This window comes from Salmo trutta, chromosome 2 (genome assembly GCF_901001165.1).
Source record: "Salmo trutta chromosome 2, fSalTru1.1, whole genome shotgun sequence".
Classification (NCBI taxonomy): domain Eukaryota; kingdom Metazoa; phylum Chordata; class Actinopteri; order Salmoniformes; family Salmonidae; genus Salmo; species Salmo trutta.
In genome coordinates this window covers 69602458-69624932 of record NC_042958.1, presented here as the reverse complement: position 1 = coordinate 69624932, position 22475 = coordinate 69602458, and the positions used below count along the sequence as shown (strand labels likewise).

The window sequence follows — 22475 nt, the reverse complement described above, 5'->3', positions numbered from 1 at the left end:
GGGCATTAATATGGAATTGGTCCCCCCTTTGCTGCTATAACAGCTTCTACTCTTCTGGGATGGCATTTCATTAGATGTTGGAACATTGCTGCAGGGACTTGCTTCCATTCAGCTACAAGAGCATTAATGAGGTTGGGCACTGATGTTGGGCGATTAGACCTGGCTCGCAGTCGATGTTCCAATTCATCCCAAAGGTGTTCGATGGGGTTAAGGTCAGGGCTCTGTGCAGGCCAGTCAAGTTCTTCCACACCAATCTCGACAAACCATTTCTGTATGGACCTCACTTTGTGCATGCTGAAACAGGAAAGTGCCTTCCCCAAACTGTTGCCACATATTTGGAAGCACTGAATCGTCTAGAATGTAATTGTATGCTATAGCGTTAAGATTTCCCTTCACTGGAAATAAGGGGCCTAGCCTGAACCATGAAAAACAGCCCTAGACCATTGTTCTTCCTCCATCAAACTTTGCGGTTGTCACTATGCATTGGGGCAGGTAGCATTCTGCTGGTGTTTGTCAGACCCAGATTCGTCCGTCGGCCTGCCAGATGGTGAAGCGTGATTCATCACTCCAGAGAACGCGTTTCCACTGCTCCAGAGTTCAATTAGCCATGAAATCCCTAATTTGAAAGCAACGGTTTTCTGGAAGCTGTGTGGCACCATTTTGAGTACTGCAAGCGGGGCCCATGTAGCAAGCCTCCTAGCAATTCGAGTTTCAACCAATGAGCTTCAGCACCTCGTCATTTGATTGACAGCTAGCAAGACGCACATTGATGATTTCCACAGTGGGGAGAAGCTGTACGGATACGCCTGGAGCCCAAATGTATGACATATGTCACGGAGTTCAGAGTTGAGGGTGGAGACGAATGGATTTAGTTCAGTCAGTCATCCTGATAAACCCTTCTCAGCTAGTTTATCCTGGCTAGATGGCAACAACAGCAACATGGCGCTAGTACAACTTGTAAAAAAAAGCAAAGAGTTTCTTTCCAAGACGCTATATACCCATTTTAAGACAAACAATCATGTTTTTTAGCTAAATGCTATACACTGAGTGGACAAAACATTAAGGACACCTGCTCTTTCCATGACATAGACTGACCAGGTGAATCCAGGTGGAAGCTATGATCCCTTATAGATGTCACTTGCTAAATCCACTTCAATCAGTGTAGATGAAGGGGAAGAGACAGGTTAAAGAAGTATTTTGAAACAATTGAGACATGGATTGTGTATGTGTGCCATTCAGAGTGTGAATTGGCAAGACAAAATATTTAAGTGTCTTTGAACAGGGTATGGTAGTAGGTGCTAGGCACATCGGTTTGTGGGTTTATCACACACAACATTTTCCTTTGTGTGTCAAGAATGGTCCACTACCCAAAAGGCATCCAGCCAACTTGACACAACTGCGGGAAGCATTGGAGTCATGGGCCATCATCCCTGTGGAACGCTTTCAACACCTTGTTGATAGTAATATGAGACAGGTATGTAAAACATTTACATTTGACATTTTAGTCATTTAGCAGATGCTCTTATCCAGAGCGAACTACAGTCAGTGCATTCATCTTAAGATAGCTAGGTGAGACAAACCCATATCACCGTCAAATATACAGTTTACGAACATTCCATTACAGCTAAACAATCAATATATAGTGGTTTGCAAAAAAAACATGTTAATACACAACTAAAATCTATTAATAAAACATCTGAGAACAGTAATATTTTACAGACACAATCATCTCTGTTGAAAAAACATAAATGTGAAAAATTGGTGGATACAGCATTTCGGAAATAAACTCTTCAAGTGATGTTTATTTCGATGGGCAAGGGAGAAATAACTTGACCTAATGTTGTTGGTCACCATCTGGATTTGGTCACCATCTCCAATTTGTACCATCCCACTTGATTATTTTCTAGTAGGATAGCAGCAAACACGAGAAATAACTTGTAATAATGGAAGTAACCATCTGGATGTCACAGTGATACAGTCTACACTGCTCGATGGGGATAGTTTGTGCTGCAAGCCAACAGCACAACAACACAGTTTCCTTTGCTCCCGCTTGCCTCAGTAAAGAAAGGGAAGTACAATATACAGTATATACAAAAGTATGTGGACACCGCTTCAAATGATTGGATGTGACTATTTCAGCCACATCCGTTGCTGCACACAGCCATGCAATCTCCATAGACAAACACTGGCAGTAGAATGGCCACTGGCAGTAGAATGGACTAAAGAGCTCAGTTACTTTCAACGTGGCACCGTCATAGGATGCCACCTTTCCAACAAGTCAGTTCGTAAAATGTCTGCCCTGCTAGCGCTGCCCCTGTCAGCTATAAGTGCTGTTATCGTGAAGTAGAAATGTCTAGGAGGAACAACGGTTAAGCCTCGAAGTGGTAGGCCACACAACCTCACAGAACGGGACCGTCGAGTGCTGAAATCGTCTGTCCTCGGTTGCAACACTCACTACCGAGTTCCAAACTGCCTCTGGAAGCAACGTCAGCACAAGAACTGTTCGTCGTGAGCTTCGTGAAATGGGTTTCCATGGCCTAGCATTCGCACACAAGCCTAAGATTACCAGGCGCAATGCCAAGTGTCGGCTGGAGTGGTGTAAAGCTCGCCGCCACTGGACTCTGGAGCAGTGGAAACGCGTTCTCTGGAGTGATGAATCACGCTTCACCATCTGGCAGGCCGATTGACGAATCTGGGTCTGACAGACGCCAGCAGAATGCTACCTGCCCCAATGCATAGTGACAACCGCAAAGTTTGGTGGAGGAAGAATAATGGTCTAGGGCTGTTTTTCATGGTTCAGGCTAGGCCCCTTAGTTCCAGTGAAGGGAAATCTTAACGCCACAGCATACAATTACATTCTAGACGGTTCAGTGCTTCCAAATATGTGGCAACAGTTTGGGGAAGGCACTTTCCTGTTTCAGCATGCACAAAGTGAGGTCCATACAGAAATGGTTTGTCGAGATTGGTGTGGAAGAACTTGACTGGCCTGCACAGAGCCCTGACCTTAACCCCATCGAACACCTTTGGGATGAATTGGAACACCGACTGCGAGCCAGGTCTAATCGCCCAACATCAGTGCCCAACCTCATTAATACTCTTGTAGCTGAATGGAAGCAAGTCCCTGCAGCAATGTTCCAACATCTAGTGGAATGCCATCCCAGAAGAGTAGAAGCTGTTATAGCAGCAAAGGGGGGACCAATTCCATATTAATGCCCATGATTTTGGAATGAGATGTTCAACAAGCAGATATCCACATACTTCTGGTCATTGTGTGCAGCTAGATAGTGTAGCCAACATCCGGCCAGTGTAACAGCTAAAGCACATTTATTGTAGTGAGTTCACCGAAAATGTACAATTACGGCACTAACGTCTAATGTTACATTTTTGTAAAATAATATACTGGTCAAACGTTTTAGAACACCTGCATATTCAAAGGTTTTTCTTTATTTTTACTATTTTCTACATTGTAGAATAATAGTGAAGACATCAAAACTATGAAGTAACACATGTAGAATCATGTGGTAACCAAAAAAGTGTTAAACAAAACAAAATATATTTCAAATAGCCACCCTTTGCCTTGATGACAGCTTTGCATATGCTTGGCATTCTCTCAACCAGCTTCATGAGGTAGTTACCTGGAATGCATTTCAATTAAAAGGTGTGCCTTCTTAAAAGTTCATTTGTGAAATGTATTTTCTTCTTAATGCGTTTGAGCCAATCAGTTGTGTTGTGAGAAGGTAGGACTGGTATACAGAAGATAGCCCTATCTGGTAAAAGACTAAGTCCATATTATGGCAAGAAGAGCTCAAATAAGCAAAGAGAAACAACAGTCCATCATTACTACTATGAGACATGAAGGTCAGTCAATCCAAAAAATTTCCAGAACTTTGTAAGTTTTTTCAAGTGCAGTCGCAAAAAAACATCAAGCGCTATGATGAAACTGGCTCTCATGAGGACAGCCACAGGAAAGGAAGACCCAGAGTTACCTCTGCTACAGAGGATAAGTTCATTCGAGTTACCAGCCTCCGAAATTGCAGCCCAAATTAGTGCTTCAAGAAGTTCAAGTAACAGACACATCTCAACATCAACTGTTCAAAGGAGACTGTGTGAATCAGGCCTTCATGATCGAAGTGCTGCAAAGAAACCACTACTAAAAAGACACCAATAAGAAGAAGAGACTTGCTTGGGCCAAGAAACACGAGCAATGGACATTAGACCGGTGGAAATGTGTCCTTTGGTCTGGAGTCCAAATTTGAGATATTGGGTTCCAACTGCCTTGTCTTTGTGAGACGTGGTGTGGGTGAACGGATGATCTCCGCATGTGTATTTCCCACCGCGGAGGATGGAGGAGGAGGTGTTATGGTGTGGGGGTGCTGTGCTGGTGACACTGTCTGTGATTTATTTAGACAATGACCCAACACACCTCCAGGCTGTGTAAGGGCTATTTTACCATGAAGGAGAGTGATGGAGTGCTGTATCAGATGACCTGGCCTCCACAATCCCCCGACCTCAACCAAATTGAGATGTTTTGGGATGAGTTGGACCGCAGAGTGAAGGAAAAGCAGCCAACAAGTGCTCAGCATATGTGGGAACTCCTTCAAGACAGTTGGAAAACCATTCCAGGTGAAGCTGGTTGAGAGAATGCCAAGAGTGTGCAAAGCTGTCATCAAGGCAAAGGGTGGCTATTTGAAGAATCTCAACGATATTTTGATTTGTTTTACACTTTTTTGGTTACTACATGATTCCATATGTGTTATTTCATAGTTTTGATGTCTTCACTATTATTCTTCAATTTAAAAAAAATTGTCAAAATAAAGAAAAACCCTTGGATGAGTAGGTGTTCTAAAACTTTTTGATCGGTAGTGTATAATAAAACATTACTCAGATAAAAATAGAATGATTCTGAACACTCCCAAAGTCCTAACTTCGGCAGGCAAGTCTCAAATTCTCGCTGATGTTTTCTAGCCACAAGCATAAACTAGCTAGATGGGAATGGCTCTTCAGGATGACTGACTGAACTGAACCGACTGAACCAAATCTGTTCGTCTCCACGCGACTCTCGATGCGCGATAAACGTTATCAATTTGGGAACCAGGTGTGTCCTTATAATCTCTCCCTGCACAGTGAAAGAAGAATGCTGGCTTTGAAAAAAATAAATACAAAAAATTCCAGTTGAATCAATTTTAAGATAACATTTTAAGGCAGCAAGATGTCAAGACTGCAAGGGGTGGGTAGACTTTCACTAGGCACTTATAAATGTGTGTGTGTGTATATATTTCAGTAGCTGGCCACACCTGAAAAAGCCCTGACCATTCTGCATTCCAACCTCTTGAATACTGTAGTCAACAGTGTTCCTAGTCTTTTACAGACTCCACAGTGTAGGGTTATGATTTCAGGGCTGGAGAAAAGAGGGGTTTCCGACACGACCGTGTTTTTATTACGTCATTACGCTTGAGTGGTGCCAAAACTGTAACATTGCCCACCACAAGCCCAGTCCTGTCCTAGAATCCAGTTAAGTAACTTAACAGTTGCTTAAAAAGTATTTCAGAAATTGTGATATTCATTCATTGCTTAGACTCAGTGACAAAAATGTACTTCCGCATGTAATGACAGAATTTTGCCAATACAAATATTAGATGGCTTGACTTCATAACAAACCGTTGTTGTTGCTTCCTCTCTCCTCACCTGATCTCTCTTTCTCTCTGGCTATGTGGCTAGCTCTTACTTGGTTTGTCTCTCTTTTTCTTTCTCTCTCTCTCGCTCCCCTATACCTTTCTCATTTATCTGTGCACATACCCATGTGTTTATTCATGTGTACGGATGGACTTGTGCACAGGTGTTGCTGAGTGTGTGTGTGTGTGCGTGCGTGCTTGCACGCGTACATATTTGCGCTTGTGTGTGTGTCTGCTCTGCGGCAGAATGTGATAGGCACTGCTAGAGGTCACCCGCCGAAACCTGAGAGTGCAGAGGAGTAACTCCATCGCTTTTATCGACCGGGACACTCTTCTCAGCATCTGTTCCCCTTTCTCCTGTCCTCTCTTCCGTCTCTCCCCTTTTAGCCTCTCGCCTTCGCTCTGCTTCTGCACCACCCCCTCTGTCTCTCTTCCTCTCTCTTCGCTGTCACTCCCTCCTCTACCTGTCTTTCTCTTGTTGTTTTCATCTGCAACCTCTGCTCCTCCTTTCACCCAAATGATCAAATTGAGGAATAAGGTCTAAGAAGTCAGGCAGTGCTATTAAACAAAGGTATTGGTATACATCATTCATAAAATGTGTTCCTTAATAACCTGCTGGGGGAAAACAGAAGAAAACGAAGAGCCTTTTCTCCCCGTTAGATTTGGACTGCTGGAGAAGATTCCGAGGACCAAGGACCAACGTTCATTTCTGATAAATAACTACAAATAAAGACGAGAGTTCATATAACTTGAATATATAGCTTTGACAGAGGAGATGTGTCGTGCCGCATGAGGCAAATGGTGGTCACAGAAGATACTGACTGGTTTTCTGATCCATGCCCCTTTCTTTTTTGTAAGGTATCTGCATTCCCAGTCATGTGAAATCCATAGATTAGGACCTAATGAATTTATATCAATTGACTGATTTCCTTATATTAACTGTAAAATCATTGAAATTGTTGCATGTTGAGTTTATGCCATGCTCAATGCAGATATCTGATAACTATAGCATATAGCTGATAAGAATTACCGTTGGGAAGGGTTGGCCATGCTTCAAGCAAGCCTACATACAAGCTTCCAACACATCATCCATCTATCACAGGGACTTGGCTACCAACTGGAAAATTGGCCATGAATGGAAGCGGCACGAGCCCTGCCACAAGTGTTGTGGTCATCCCTGGACCGGAAAGCAACGCTGCAATTAAAAAAAGCAACCTCCAAGAATTCTTCTTGGAATGTCGAAGGGCTGAATTACACAACATTCCAGAAAATGGCCACACTGCTCCATTCGTTATTTGTTATGAGTCCTTAACACAAGGAGACAATTCTTTGCATCTACATGCGTGGAATTTGGAGACTTAAAACTCCCTTCATCGGCACAAGGCTTGTATTGTGTTGAATAGAGAGCAATGGGGTTAAGGAGAGAAGGTCAACTGTGGCCATATAGCCCAAGTCAATAGAACTGATGCAAGGCCATAGAAGCCAAAAGTGCACTCAGAGGGTAGCCCGCGCTATGGCCTTACAATGGCACACTTTACAAAGACAGACGGATGGACGGACAGACAGATGTAGGGGCAGACAGACAAAATAGTCTCAAGTTATTAGGCCTGGGTGAGGGTCTAACCAGTCGCCTCAGCTAATTATGTGGTACTTTTATGGAACATAAAATCTCTCTCTCGTTCTCTCTCTTTCTTTCTCTCTCTCTCTCTCTCATTCTCTTTCGAATAAATCTGGCTTTTCACAAAATAATATGTTGGTCAAAACACATAGGCTAGTCTACATAAGTAGCATCTTAATCTGAGCCAGTTTGCTTCAAGCAATTTGAATTATTATGGGATTATAATTAATTGGCATTTTTTGGGGGGATTTATATATTTTTTGTTAAGGCAAATCAAGTCTGAAATGTTTACGTCGAAATTACAAACTTTACAAGCCTTTAAAAACCTCCAATACACTACAAGTTTGCATTTCCTGCTGAGCAGGACAATTCTGAGTAACAAAATAATAATTAAGATCCAAATATAGCCACAGCATAAAATAAATGAAACATGAGCCTGTTGGCCACACAAAGTTTGTGTTGATGCTGAAGAAGATGGATAGTGTGAAGAAACAGACACCCCAGTATGAGCTGAGAGGGGAGCTGAGCAGCACATTGGAGAAAGTGAGGAAGATTGTATGTAGCACAATGCTGTTTGCAATGGCATGGTAGGAGAATCCGTCGCTCGCAGCCATTTCTGCTAGAATTTAATTCAGTGCTTGCCTCAGCTTGAGGTAAGACTGCATCATTCTCAGACGTTTGGCTGCTAAAGCCCCCTCTGCACTTGCTGAAGCCCCCTCTGCACTTGCTGAAGCCCCATCTGCACTTGCTGAAGCCCCATCCGCACTTGCCTCACAAGTGTTGGGGGTGTAGGCCTGCACGTCGGATCAATCCGCTTGTCGAACTGCCTGTAGGCTACATTTTATTCTGCACTTGCATATTTGCATTCTGCCTCAGTGGCATTACTTTACCGTAGGCCTACTAACTGTATTTCAAGGTTGTGTATACAGTTTCAGCATAAACAATGTGCATAACCAATATAGTAAATGCGATAGGCTATTACAACAGCATACACTGAGCCATGATTATTGATCATTATTGATCAGATAGCAGAGCAAAGAAGGCTATAGAGAAGCCAGAATTAGACATTGAATATAATTTAACAGTTCAATTTCACGTCATGCTGTTCATATAAATAATTGATTATAATTGACCAGTTTCTCGCAGTTATTTATCCTGGAAAACGGGAGTGGGTTTGGGCAGGAAGTATCGGTAAATCTCGGTAACCCGGTTTCCACTAAAAAACCCTAGTTCGTATATGGTGCTGGTTAGTTGATCACTCCTTTTCCCGATTTGTTAAGGGCAGTCTGTCAATCGTTAATGTCAACCAAACACAGGAAGGAAACAGCCTTAGCCCACCCTCCTACTCCCCCACCTACCCACCTAATAACAGAATGCACTTGGCCCGATGCTTCCTCCATCCCCTCTCCTCTGATCCCCACCTGACCTTGTGTACAATGCTCTGTCATGTCCAATAAGTCAGCCCATGAACCTCAAAGTAAGTGTGTGTGTGTGTGTGTGTGTGTGTGTGTGTGTGTGTGTGTGTGTGTGTGTGTGTGTGTGTGTGTGTGTGTGTGTGTGTGTGTGTGTGTAGTAGTGGTAAAAAAATATAGGTGGGTAAATAATGACCGCTGTTCATGGTAAGTAAAGTACTGTATCACTCCCTAAACTTTCAATACATTTTTGCGCAAAAGGTGGGTAAACGCTTGCACCCCCCAAAAAAAGTGGGTATGTGCGTTTAGCCTCCACTACACCACTGTTTGTGAACCTATGTTAATATACGTGTGCGTGTGTTTGTCATCAGTCTCTCCACTACCCTTGGCCCTGAGGCCCTACATCCAGGGGCCCCAGCCTTGGGTTAGAGGCCAGCCCAGAACATGTGCAGCGTGTCTGGGCTATAATCCAAAGGAGGGAGGGAGGCCATGGATAGTGTTCTCCTGTTCCCCACTGTCCTTGAGGTACTCAGCCAGTGCTTCAAATTGATAAGAACTGGACATGAGGACCTTTTGGACTGCTTACCCAGTCATGGTCCAAGAGAAAGCTGTTACAATAAGGAAAGCTTACCAACCTGTGTTAGCTATTGTATAGAACACACACACATATTCGCACATGTACAGTATGTGAGCACACGTGCTACATGACCATATGCACACACACACACACACACAGTGTGTGCATGTAACAATAACCCCAGGGCTCAACAGACAAACACATCTGTCACCCTGTAAACCGATCCTGTTATTAGCCATATTACACAGCAATTTCATGGCCCCATCCTCCTTTGTACAGGGTGTACAATGAAGTTGCCTCTAGACGCTGATCAGTTTTGCATTTTCCCCAATAATGGTTAAGATTAAGATTGGGGGAGGAGAATCTGACTCTAGATCTGTACCCAGGGGAAACTTCACCCCGGAGCATTGTACAGCACCAATATTCCATTGAGGATTAATCACATACACTCCACAGTAGCATCACTTTGTCCAAGTTGATTTACGATCCCGCCGAAGATGTCGCTCTGACTGAGGCTTGGTTTTGGTTAACTAGACTGTTTTCATTCATGAACTTCAACATTGGAGCAATTTGAACCCAGCAGGAATTTTTGGGGATTAACCCTTTGTTGTTTTCTCCATCTCAGTCATGTCCCTTGGGGGGGGTTCTGAACCACTCTAACCTCCCAAACAGACCTCTGTCACATGATATGATAGCCTCCCATGGCTTGCGAATGTTGACCTCTACACGGTGGCCTCACTGGCATGGATCAGAGTCGAAGGCATACTGCACTTTCCTTTAGATAACCATCATCATTTCACTTGAGACGCGCTACTGGTCGTCAACTCCACTTACAAGGGACTAGCATCACAGAGGGTGCGTCTCAAATGCCACCTCAGTCCCTTCCATCGCGCACTGCTTTATATCTCTCAGATATAGGACAGACACTTCAGAACAAACTTACTTTTGGATGCCTTCTTCCATCCCACCTCTACAGAAATTCATCTGGCAATATATTCCTTTTGATAATAGATATTCTGCTGGTTGAAGTAACTAGGATATTATTCCATCTACTGAGGTTGGATTTAATTGAGCTGAGCGTTCGGTTAAAGTTTCTGGCAATGCTTTTACCTAGGGAAGGAAATATGTCTACTCCCAAATATTTAAAACGGGAAACAATTGGGATTCCAGTAGAGATGGAGTCCTCCATCGGGGTCTTGAGTGGCAGTACTGTAGGGCTTTAGATTATGCTAAATGTATCTATGATCTTCAATGCGTTTGGGAACGATAGAGATACATTGTCTAGATATAAGGTAGTAAAATATCGTCTGCATATAATGAGATGAAGTGATCAGTAGATTTTATGGAAATGTATGTTATTTCCTTCGAATGACAAATTGCCTGGGCCAGGGGTTCCATGGATAATAAGAATAGCAAACGCGAAATTGGATTGCCTTGTCTGCTGCTTCTAGTCATTTTCAATGGAGCAGAGGAGATATTGCCTGTTATAACTATGGATGAGGGATTGGAATATAGTATTTTAACCATATTAATGAAAATAGAGGCAATTCCCATCTGTTCCAAGACAGACCATAGATATGACCATTCTAGTCTAAAAAAAACGTTTTCTGCATCGAGAGACAATACAGCCCAAGGTGCTGTTGTTTCTGATGAAGCATCTAAGATAAGTAAAAGTCGACAGAGGTTATCCGAGGAGAAACGCTTTTTAACAAACCTGCTTTAGTCCGTGTGGACCAATTTGGGTACGTAAGTCTCGAGACGGGATGACAGCATTTTAGAAAACAGTTGAATATCTGTGTTTATCAAAGATAGGGGACGATAGTGAGAACACTGGGGGGCATCTTAACTTTTTTGGGGGACGAAATTAGGGCTGTATTCACATCTCTCCCAAATGAACCTTTGTGAACAGCTGTATTCATTGTTTAAAGCAATAGCGGACCTAATTGATTCCAACATTTTAAATATAGGAAAACCGTCCCATCCAGGTGATTTGCCTTTATTCATGATATCCAATGCTCTATTGAGTTCATTGAGAGAGATTTGGGCTCCCAGGGAGGTGATATCTTCTCTAATAGTGATTTATTCAACCCAAATGCAAATGCAGTTGCATTATTTTTTTGTAAAACCTTTGGTGGCATCCCATAGAATCCAGGGGTCCGACTGAATTTGTATTGATCATTATGAATGAATTTAGTTCAATTTCAAATTGATCGCAGAAATCCATCTTGTGGATCTTTTAGCAGATTCTGAAATGTGAAGTTTGGCAGTAGTAAGCGTGGTTGTCGACAAGCTCTCCTGTCTAATTTCTTTTTTCTTAAAGAAAGAAAATAGAGGAGTAGATAATAGTATGAAATGGATTTGTGAGAATGATTGATGCCTGCTTGGATAACTGCTTCAGGATTCAGGATTATGTGATTCAGGATATGAGGTTGTAATCAGACAGTATATGCTGGAGAGCCTTGGTTGCCTGTGGATTGTAGTTAGTCTTACTATGTCCAAAATGGCATTCATCACTGTCCCAATAACCAGATGGCATTCAGTTAATCCTAACAATATGCTGTTCAGAGAATAATAAAATATAGGATCATATGAATTTGTAGCATACACATTAATAAAGGCCATTTTCTTTCCATTTAAAGAAAGTGACTTTGCATTCTTGGTCTTCACCTTTACCCAACATGTGCATTTTCAGTTTCTTATGTATCGTTACGATCACACCTTTAGTTTTGTTTGGGGCTGATGAAAAAGCAGCCAGTTTGTACAAATGTTTTTTTTATTCTATGTGAGTCCTTTTGGAGCAGGTGTGTTTCTTGGAGCAGGTGTGTTTCTTGGAGCATTGCTATATGAACATGGTGTCTTGCTAGGATATCAATGTAGATTGTAACGTTTAATAGGACAGTTTAGGCCTCTCAAATTCCAAGATAGAATAGCTGGTGTTGCCATTGTTAAAAAAATATATATATATTATTAATAATGTCATTGTTATCTTTAGTGTTAATAAGCCCATGGATGTGAAACAAAAAGCAGGACCCACAGGAAAACCCACCCATTGGGCCCTGGTCAAAAGAAGTGCACTGTACAGTATAGGGAATATGATGCCATTTGTGACACACTCAGAGTCTGTTCTATATTATCATCCTCGTGTTCTAAGGTGAGGACTGGTGAGAGTATTCCTTCTCAAATCTCCGATATAACACTAACAGTAATCCCTTTGGTAATGAGGGGGAAATGTTCACAGCAGCTATTGGCGGAACTAAGGTAAACACAACCATTTCTCAACCATCGCAGCTCTTTTTTCAACTCCCTCCACTTTCATGAGCTGCTAGAATGCCGAATCATCCCAATGGCCGACAAAAATATACTTCGCAAGACATACAAATAATGAATTGGATACAGTGTAAATGTCAATGGACGGACACAATGGCTTTTCTGATGCCTTCCATTTTTAAACGCACTGATCTCTCTCACCGCTTGAGTTACAACAAGAAGCAGTGTCTCCCCTTCCTTCTCTCTCTCTCTCTCTCTCTCTCTCTCTCTGGCTCTCTCTCTCTTCTTTCTCTCTTTTTCGCTCTCTCTGTCTCTCTTTCTCTCACTCACTCTATGTCTCTCTCTCTCTCTCTCCACCCTGCTAACTATGTTCTGGCAGTATATAGCCTTAAGGCTGCATCAACTCTATAGCCTTAAGACTGCATCAACTTACTCCACATCCCTAATGGATAAGGACATCTGGCAGGGATACAGATTGAGAAGTAATGATGAATCATGTGCTCCTTAAAACGATTAGATCAGATAGTAAGAGTACATGATTAGGTTAGATTCAAGAGTAATATATGATGATGAGGACGAAACACGAAACAGTGGTCTGTGAAACTTCATGCCTGGAATGAAAATCTAGATTAAGATGTTACTGGTAAGTGCAGTACTGTATAAGCCATCTGCAGACTGCAGAATTACATCAGACTCTGAATCATGTTCATATAGCACGTGGGTTCACAGAGTATTTGTTTTCTTTCAAATATTGAGTGTTTGTTTGAGCCCACCTCGCCACTCGCCTCCCTCCTTTGGCCGTCCTGAGGCAGAGCCTGAACCAATGGAGATATGGTTTCCACCAAACCGTTCCTGGTTTCCATTTCACTGGTTGGCTGTTACTCATGTGTTGTTTTTACCTCTATAGTGGATTCTGGTGCCGCGGGGAATTTCATCGACCAGGCCCTCGTCTCCTCCATGAATATCTCCTCATACCCGCTCTCCTCTTCCAGTCCATTCCCTGGATAATCAACCAGTGGGATCAGGCATTATCACACACGTCACAGCACCACTCACCTTCACAGTGGGATCCATACACCAGGAAAGCCTTCCCTTCCTCATCATCACCGCACCAGTGCACAAAGTCATCCTCGGCCTCCCGTGGCTCCAACTTCATAACCCCAGCATCACCTGGTCGAGGATGGAAATTACAGACTGGGCACCGGGATGTCGGAGGACCTGCTTTCCCTTGCCCTGATGTTTCACGTCGGTTGAGAGTCCTGTGGTTGCCCTCGAGCCCGACATCCCGGTGGTTTACCAGGATATCTGGGAGGTGTTCTCCAAGAACCAAGCCACCTGTCTCCCTCCTCATTGCCTCTGGGACTGTGCCATCGACCTGCTAGAATGTTCCGCGCCATCGCACAGCCGTGTCTACCCTCTGTTGGTGGCTGAGATCGAGGCCATGGAGGAGTACATCCAGGAGGCTCTCCAACAGGGTTTTGTCCACTCATCCACATCTCCTGCATCGGCAGGCTTCTTCTTCATGACCAAGAATGATGGGGGTCTGCATCCCTGCATCGCTAACAGAGGTCTCAATTCCATCACCACTAAGTACCGCTACCCTCTCCCATTGGTACCGGCTGCCATCGAATAGTTCCATAGGGCCCGTTTTGTTTACGAAGCTGGACCTGCGGAGTGCCTACAATCTGATCCACATCCGAGAGGGGGATGAGTGGAAAACGGCCTTCAGCACAACGTCTGGGCACTACGTGTACTTGGTGATGCCTTATGGATTAGCCAAGAAGTGTCAGTTCCATCAGGTCGATGTCTACTTCTTGGGATACCGGATGAGCCTGGTATGGGTTGGGTGAAGTATGGGTGAAAGGAAGGTCGAAGCAGTCAGGTCATGGCCAGTCCCAACCACCGTAAAGAGTCTCCAACAGTTTCTGGGCTTTGCCAACTTCTACCGCTGCTTCATTAAGAACTTCAGCTCTATCGCCTCTCCTCTCACCTCAAGGGTGATCCTCGTAAGTTGGTGTGGAGTCCTGCGGCCATTGAGGCCTTCCGCCTACTGAAGGGGCGTTTCACCTCCGCCCCGTTGCCTGAAAAAAACAGATCCCATGATGCCCTTCGTGATGGAAGTGGACGCCTCAGAAGTGGGCATGGGAGCCATCCTGTCCCAACGCCAAGGTAACCCACAGAAATTGTAACCATGTGCATACTTCTTAAAGAAACTGCCTCCTGCAGAGAGGAACTATGACGTCAGCTTGGAGCGCAACAAGGAGCCATTCCTCAATCTCACCGACCACCTGGAGTACATATGGACGGCAAGGCGGCTGAACCTGCACCAAGCAAGGTGGGCCCTTTTCTACACTAGATTCAACGTCACACTGTCATATCACCCAGGTTCTAAGAACATCAAAGCCGATGCCCTGTCCCGTCTCCATGACTCAGGAGAGGTACCGATCCTGAGTGCACCCATCATTACACCCTCTCGAATCGTGCTTTGGAACGTAGACATCTGCCAGGCTCTGCAGAGGGAACATACGCCCGCTATCTGCCCTCCGGAGCACACCTACATCCCTACGGGGGTAAGGGATCGGCTGTTAACCTGGGAACACACAAATCTCGCCTCTGGACATCCAGATATTACCCATACAATTCAATCTCTCTTCACGAAGTACTGGTGGCCCACCTTGACGCGGGAGGTCACCTGCTACGCCCGCTACTCCTGCTCTGTATGTGCTCAAACCAAATCTCCCCTGCACGCTCCAGCAGGGAAACTCCTTCCCCTTCCCGTGCATCAGCGGCCTTGGACCCATCTGTCCATAGACTTCGTCACTGATCTCCCCTCTTTCTGATGGTTTTACTACTATTATGGTTGTTGTTGACAGATTCTCTAAATTCTGCCATTTACTGTCACGCCTACTCCTGCTCAACGTCGCCTGGCAACCATCATTACGCACACCTGCTCCCCATTATTACACACACCTGGACATCATTATTTCCTTGATTTCTCTCCCTTTATTTAGCCCTCAGTAGAAATCAGTCACTAGGTAGTATTACTTTCATTCACATTCTGTACGCTTCTCATGTTGTTTTCTTAATTTGTATGTATCATTATTAAACTCACATTCTGCACCTGCTTCCTGACTCCCGAGGTTTATGGAACATTATTCAACTGTACATGCTGATATAGCTTCCTCTTACGCAAACTCAAACATAACTATATATCAATTTCAAAGGAATACAATATTTTTTGTTGTTGCAGATTTAAGCATTGATAAGCACCTAAATTGGAACGGAGTGGCTGTACAGTATCATGCTATAAATGACGTCAGAGCTCAGACCATGCGTTTCACAGCGCTGTATGGGTTTCAACTGACAGCCGTTCTGAAGTTGAGTACCGCACAGTACAAGAAGTTGCCCCCATCACTCCAGCTAATAGGGAAACCTTTGCAAATGTTTTGCTGTCTGAGTGAGGGAAATGCTGAAAATTACGAGGACTCTATGTATTTTGAAAGATGAGACGTTGACGATTATAATAAATACAGCTTTGATGTCCTACGAGCAACCCAAACACCCGAGAGTCTAAATGAGCACTTCACATTTTCATATAATAAAGCGCATGTCATATAAACTGTCAACATTTATGATCACTTTGTTTGATGTATAGTTACAAGATGACAAGCCTTCATACCCTGGTTTGTTCTGAACAGAATGAGCCTATGTTTGTCTATTGTGAAAATTCAATCTGTTTCTCTGAATTGGCCTGTGAAAGCCTAACACTAAGATCATATTTTATAATTTAGCTATTCATGTTGGCAATAGAACACGCTTTCAAATGATGCCCACCTAACCCAGATTTCGATTTATAATGGGCCATTTTTGGATAAACAACAAAAGTAATTGTGTGATTGCGGGGATGCAGGGCTGTGTTCCAAACAAAACTAGTGTGTTTGCCCTAGTTCCTCAACGACACAGCTAGGAGAGCTCAAAAAAGCACCTTATAGTTAGAGCCATAAAAGTGCATTGAAATGGCTTAAGAAGTGCGCACACTTTGATGTGGCCACTTGGAGCCAGCAGTTAGTCCTCACGCTCAAACCCTTCGTTGCACCTACCCCACATTATCCAGGAATATTCTTATCATGTTACTGAATGTATCCAGAGTATTTTCAGATTTCGTTATCAACAAATGTGGCGAAAAGTACACTCAATATAAAATGCACATATAATCAAACATCTATTGTTTGGGTTCAGTCTTGTGTCAGGTGAACTGTTGTGTCCTCACCTTTAGTCTAATAATTTTTCCATAATCTCCTTTCAATTGCTACCATGCTTATGCATATGCTTTTCGTATTTCTCCTGTAAGACACATTTTAATCTAGCACTATCCATACAGGCCAATTCCCACGAGTGTAAAGGGTTCACTCATCTTCTGTAGGTCCCTCAAATAGCCCAGCATGCCTCTTGGGCCATCCAAGAGCCTGTCGCACCAAAAGGGATCATGGGAGAGCACAAAAGACTCCCTTTAATCCTGGTCTCCTTCCGTCTGCAGTACGCTACCGAAATAAAGGCCTTTCCATGACTGTTCAATAGACTCCCTTTATAATAAGCTCACATAAAGCATCGATTTAATCCAGGGAGGAAGCATGAAGACATTGAAATCTGCGGTGATGCCGATCATGGGGAATTCCAGGTTCGGAGGACTGCGATGGCCACAGGGCGAAATGATATAAAAAGTCATTCAGAGCCAATAGTGATCATGACCTTTCAAGTGGCCCCAGGAGACACAGAGGGTGGTCTTTGTGGTCTTTGTGTGGGATGAGTCTATGTGGACATTGAGACGAGTATGGAGTGGTAGTTACATCTCTAGCCCAACAATGTCCATATTGTGGTGAGGGAGATAGAGATATGATCTGATAGAGTCATATAGGGCTGATATAGTGCAGGGTGAGCACTGTGGTGGCGGTGGTTCTTTATACAATATATATCATTGATTGACAACACAATGCAATGGCTCCAACTCATCTCTGAATGTCAAGAAAAGTATGTGCTGGATGTGAACCGATGTACAGTCTGTGCGTGTGTGTGTGCGCGTGTGCGCATACGTGCGTGCCTGTGCGTGTGCGTGCGTGCCTGCCTGCCTGCATGTGGCCTCTGTTTTAGTCTCTCACTCGGTGTGTGAGCTAACTCTAATTGCTTCCCGATCTCCCCATATTACAATGCATCCCGGTAACATTAGGCAGCTGACGTACAGTACTGTTAGCTCTCCGTCTCCCCTACCTTGACATCGCAAGCTACTAGATGTGCGAGCTAGTCATACGTGCGCCATGGCTTTGTGTGTTTCGTTTTCTCCCTTTTCCCGACTTGTGCTTTATTTATTGTGTGGTTTGTTTTACAGTTATCACTATTTAAAATAGGCCTAAACTATTGATTCATATATTACATATTTTGCTTGAAATTGACAACCAGACAAACACAACAAAAAGGCTTAAGTGAATGAGGGAATGAGCGAGTCAAGTAGTTGCCCGAAATGGTTCCAGGGGCCCAACGCACATGATGAGCATTAACAAGCTGCCACCTGCATCAAGGTAGCTCTTCAGTCAGCGCTGGGGATTCGACACTGCAGCAAACCAGCTACACAGCAGGTGACTGGGCTGCCTGGGGAGAGGGGAGCTGCTGCTGAAGCGAATGAGACCCCATATGGAAAGAGCCAAACGATCGAACGACGTCAACCGCAGCTCTCGTGTGACTGAAGTACTGCTACGTTTTCATTGCGATTATGTTACTGATTTCAGCTCTCCCCTCTCTCCAGCGGAACCAAGATGCAACGACCAAGACAACCGCGGCGGCCGAACGGAGCCACAGCGGGCTACTAAGAAGAAATTAAAATGTTTTCATTTATTGTAGTACCCTTCTAAACGAAAAGAGAAAATACATATTAAAGAACTGTAACTCTGACTGTCTGCCTCCTGCCTGTGTTTGAGGTTTACGGATCCTAAATAACCTTGGTTTTTTTTCACACTAGCTCTATTTGCTTCCAGAGTTCCGCATGCTATATTAACATTGACTTTTAGTCTCTCTGTAACATTAGCTCTGTCTCCCTTACCTTGGCAAACGGTGTCACTGAAGGAGTTGCAGGCCTCGATCTCCAGCTCGTCGTCCTCGTCGCAGATGGTGCAGGGCAGGCAGGGCTCCCGCGAACTCTCCTGGTCAGAGTACGTATCTCTGGTGCACTCCTCGCACACGGTGTCGCGGTCGTGTTCACAGCTGTACAGCATGCCCTGGCCCTCAGGGCACTTGGTGCAGCTCTGACACTGGCTGGACAGCTCGTTGAGGTAGTAGCCATAGTCGCAAACACAGATGGCATCGTTGGTGTCGGTGCAGGGCGTCTGCATGCGGAGAAGGCCCATGCAGCGGGTGCACGGCTGGCACGTCTCGGTGTGGCTTAAGTTCTCCGCAAACGTCTCACCTTGGAGAAAATGGAGAAAATAATATAATTATATAGGGTTGCAGTATTCTGGCAAATTTCCCAGGTTATCCAGAAATCCTTGTCGGTGGATTCCAGTTTTCTTGCTTATTCCGGGAATCTTCCAACTGGGATTTCTGGAAAACCTGGGAATGTTGGGAAAGCTAGTGATGCTCCAGAGGTTTTGGATAGTAATTTCAGCCAGTAGTTTTGAAAGTAGTGCTCATGAGCCAAAACCGGTCCCTGAAAATTGCACAATTGTGTACTACGTCATCCATTTGATATGTTACGTCCCACTACCGCCCCCTCATTTTGTCATGTGAATACAATCAATAAGAAAAACAATTTCAACTCCAAGACCTTCTTTGAACATTAATCCATCCTGAGATGTCTTGTAGTCTGACAGAGGTGACTATTATGCATGTTCTTAGAAATCCATCTTACTGGTGACCCCAAAGGTTAAAAGTTCAATTCCCAGGTGCTATGCCCCTTGAGGCAATTCCTCCTATGTTAGTCCAGTGGGTAGATATTCAGCTGCATGAATGGGGATTAGTGTTAGCAAAAGCGATGTAAGCCACTTAGGGGAAGTGAACAAAAATGTCTGAACATTTTAAAGAATAAAAAAAAAAAAAAACATTTTCACCTGTGATATCAAGCACAAGCTGGAGGGTTCTTTTAAGAATGTTTTATTTTTTTACATTTATTCAGAAAGTTTAATGAATCTATGTTATTTCAAAGGTATCCATCAATATTGCGTGTTTAGTTGTAGTTGGACTGGATAGAAAACTCGGAAACACACTAAATTATGCAACAGACCTATTTGTAAGAGCCGTTGTGATGTTCTTGTTCTTGAGAGTGTGTGTCTGTCTGTGTTCGACTAAATGGCAAGTATTGAGCATGTTGAAGATTAATGAGGATGTACAGTACAGTTGTGTGAGGGGGTGTAGTGTAGTGCAAGGAGAGTTATGCTGTGGTCTGTATGCTCAATGTCCCATGGCATATCAAGTGTTTTCTTTCTGCGTCATTGGTGCACCAACAAGGACATACTGTATACTGCAGAAGCCCAAAGTTAAAGAGAGGGAGGCGACACTGGACATACTAACTTTGCTATTTTGCATAAACATAAAAATACAACATTTTTGGAGAAAGAGAACCTATCCTGATAAACCGTTAAGGTAATGAAGTGTCTGCCAACTACAGTTTCCAAGGAAGTGTTGCAGGAATGCCACTCTGTCTCTTTATTGCTCTGCAAGTTACAGTGCTAGTGACCATCATCCATAGACCATTGCTTTATGGTTCAATAGATAGTGCCTTGCAAAAGTATTCAGACCCTTTGGATTTCTTCACATTTTATTGTGTTACAAAGTGGGATTAAAATTGATTTAATTTTCATGTTCTTGTCATAATGTACCCAAAATACTTTAATGTCAAAGTGGAAGAAATGTGTACTTTTATAATAAAAAATTGATTTCTAAATAATAATAAATAAATTTAAAAAAAATAATAATTATATATATATATATATAGTTGTTGCATAAGTATTCGGCTCCCCGAGTCTATACATGTTAGAAACACCTTTGGCAGCAATTACAGCTGTGAGTATTCTTGGGTAAATCTCTAAGAGCTTTGCACACCTGGATTGTGTAATATTTGCCTATTATAATTTTCTAAATTCTTCAAGCTCTGTTAAGATGTTGGTGATCATGGCTAGACAGCCATTTTCAAGTCTTGCCATAGTATTTCAAGCAGATTTAAGTAAAAATTGTAACTTGGCCACTTAAGAACATTCACCGTCTTATTGGTAAGCAACTCCAGTGTAGATATATCCTTGTGTTGTAGATTATTGTCCTGCTGAAAGGTGAATTCCTCTCCCAGTGTCTGGTGTAAAGCAGTCTGAAAGCATAATTATTAACTAAATTATTAAATTATTAACTAAACCATGCTTAAAGAGATAGTTAATGTCTGATTTGAGCATGTTGAAGATTAATGAGGATGTACAGGATGTATTGTTACCCATCTACTAATCACTCCCCTTTCTTTACGAGGCTCTCGAAAAGCTCCCTAGTCTTTGTAGTTGAATTTGGGGACAGAGTGAAAATTAGTCAATTAAACATAGTCCATGTAACTTTTTATGTGATTTGTTAAGCCAAATGTTACTCCTGAACTAATTTAGGCTTGCCTAAACAAATGGGCTGAATACTTCTACTATATTTTAGTTATAGAATGTTTTATCAATCTTTAAAAAAAATCCACGTTGACATTTCAGAGTATTGTGTATATTGTTGACAAAACATGATAATTCAATCAATTTGAATCCCACTTTTCAACACAATAAAAGAAGAAATCCAAGGGGTCAGAATACTTCTGCACGGCACTGTACCTAATGGACTGTTAAGATAATGCCTGGGTACATGGGGATGGAGGCCAAATGTGGCATCTATTTGGATTGTGTTGGTGCATGCAAGTGTATGTGTGCCTGCCTGTGTGTCAGATATGTGTCCACTCAGCCCCTCTGCCACCCCCCCCCCTGCCCCATCAGTGCTCTCAAATGCATTATCATAATGCCACACATCAATAATTCAAGTAGTCAATACATTAATAAAGCTAGCCTGCAGCTGAGGTGGAGTGGAGGGAGTACAGGCTGTCTTTGCCTGGCTCAGCATTATAATATAAAAGCGGTACATTAGCCTGGAGCTAGCATTCAATGCATTCTTTTGTTTTGAACTCCCATAAAAGGACTCCGACTTTGGCCAGCCGGCAATAGATGAGCATGTGTGTTAGGATGGAGTGTTTTTCACTGGATGAGATGTGTATTTTTCTTATACAGCCGGTGTGTGTGTGTGTGTAAGTGTGTGTGTGTGTGTGTGTGTGCGCGTGCGTGCGTGTGTGTGTGCGTGTGCGTGTGTGTGCGCGTGTGTGCGTGTGTGCCTGTGTGAATATGACATGTTTTTCGCTTGGCAAGATGTTTCTTCTTGAAGTTCTCACACAGCTGGGTTAGCTTTGTTTTATCTTGTGTTGTCTATCTATCCACTCCCAAGAACTCATGTTTCAGTTGGCCCTGATCAGCCCTGATCAGTTCCACGTTCCAAGACAAAAATGGTGTGTGGCTGTTGTTAAGTTTTTCTTCTCAAGTAACCACTGAGTCTCTCTTGCACTGTAAACTGACACAGCAGTTTGGTGGCCTAAAGCAGGGGAGAACGACTGCCCCCCTCGCATTGAGGAGTTCAAGTTGAAAGCCGATCACGGTACTGCAGGCATTGTTTCCAGAAAACAGGATCCCCCATTATAGTGAATGGGGAAATGGCGATCTTCGTTGTCAATATTTGTTGATATAAAAAAAATGTTTTAACCCAATTATGGTACCAATAATTACTTATAGTTCACCAGATGTATGTCCTAGAACCGATTACTTTAAAATCACACACAGACGAAATTATAAGGATAATTTAGTTGCTAATGGCAGCCTGCAGTAACTCGG

At 43.3% G+C, this 22475-nt stretch overlaps 1 protein-coding gene across 1 annotated transcript in view; it reads right to left on the bottom strand.

The window, feature by feature from the left end:
- Positions 1-22475, bottom strand: part of ngfrb (nerve growth factor receptor b) — a 72177-nt gene that overhangs the window by 33131 nt on the left and 16571 nt on the right. Inside the window, exon 3 of the mRNA XM_029712907.1 lies at positions 18638-19000. Coding sequence (XP_029568767.1) covers positions 18638-19000 — 363 coding nt within the window. The remainder of the gene's footprint in view (positions 1-18637; positions 19001-22475) is intronic.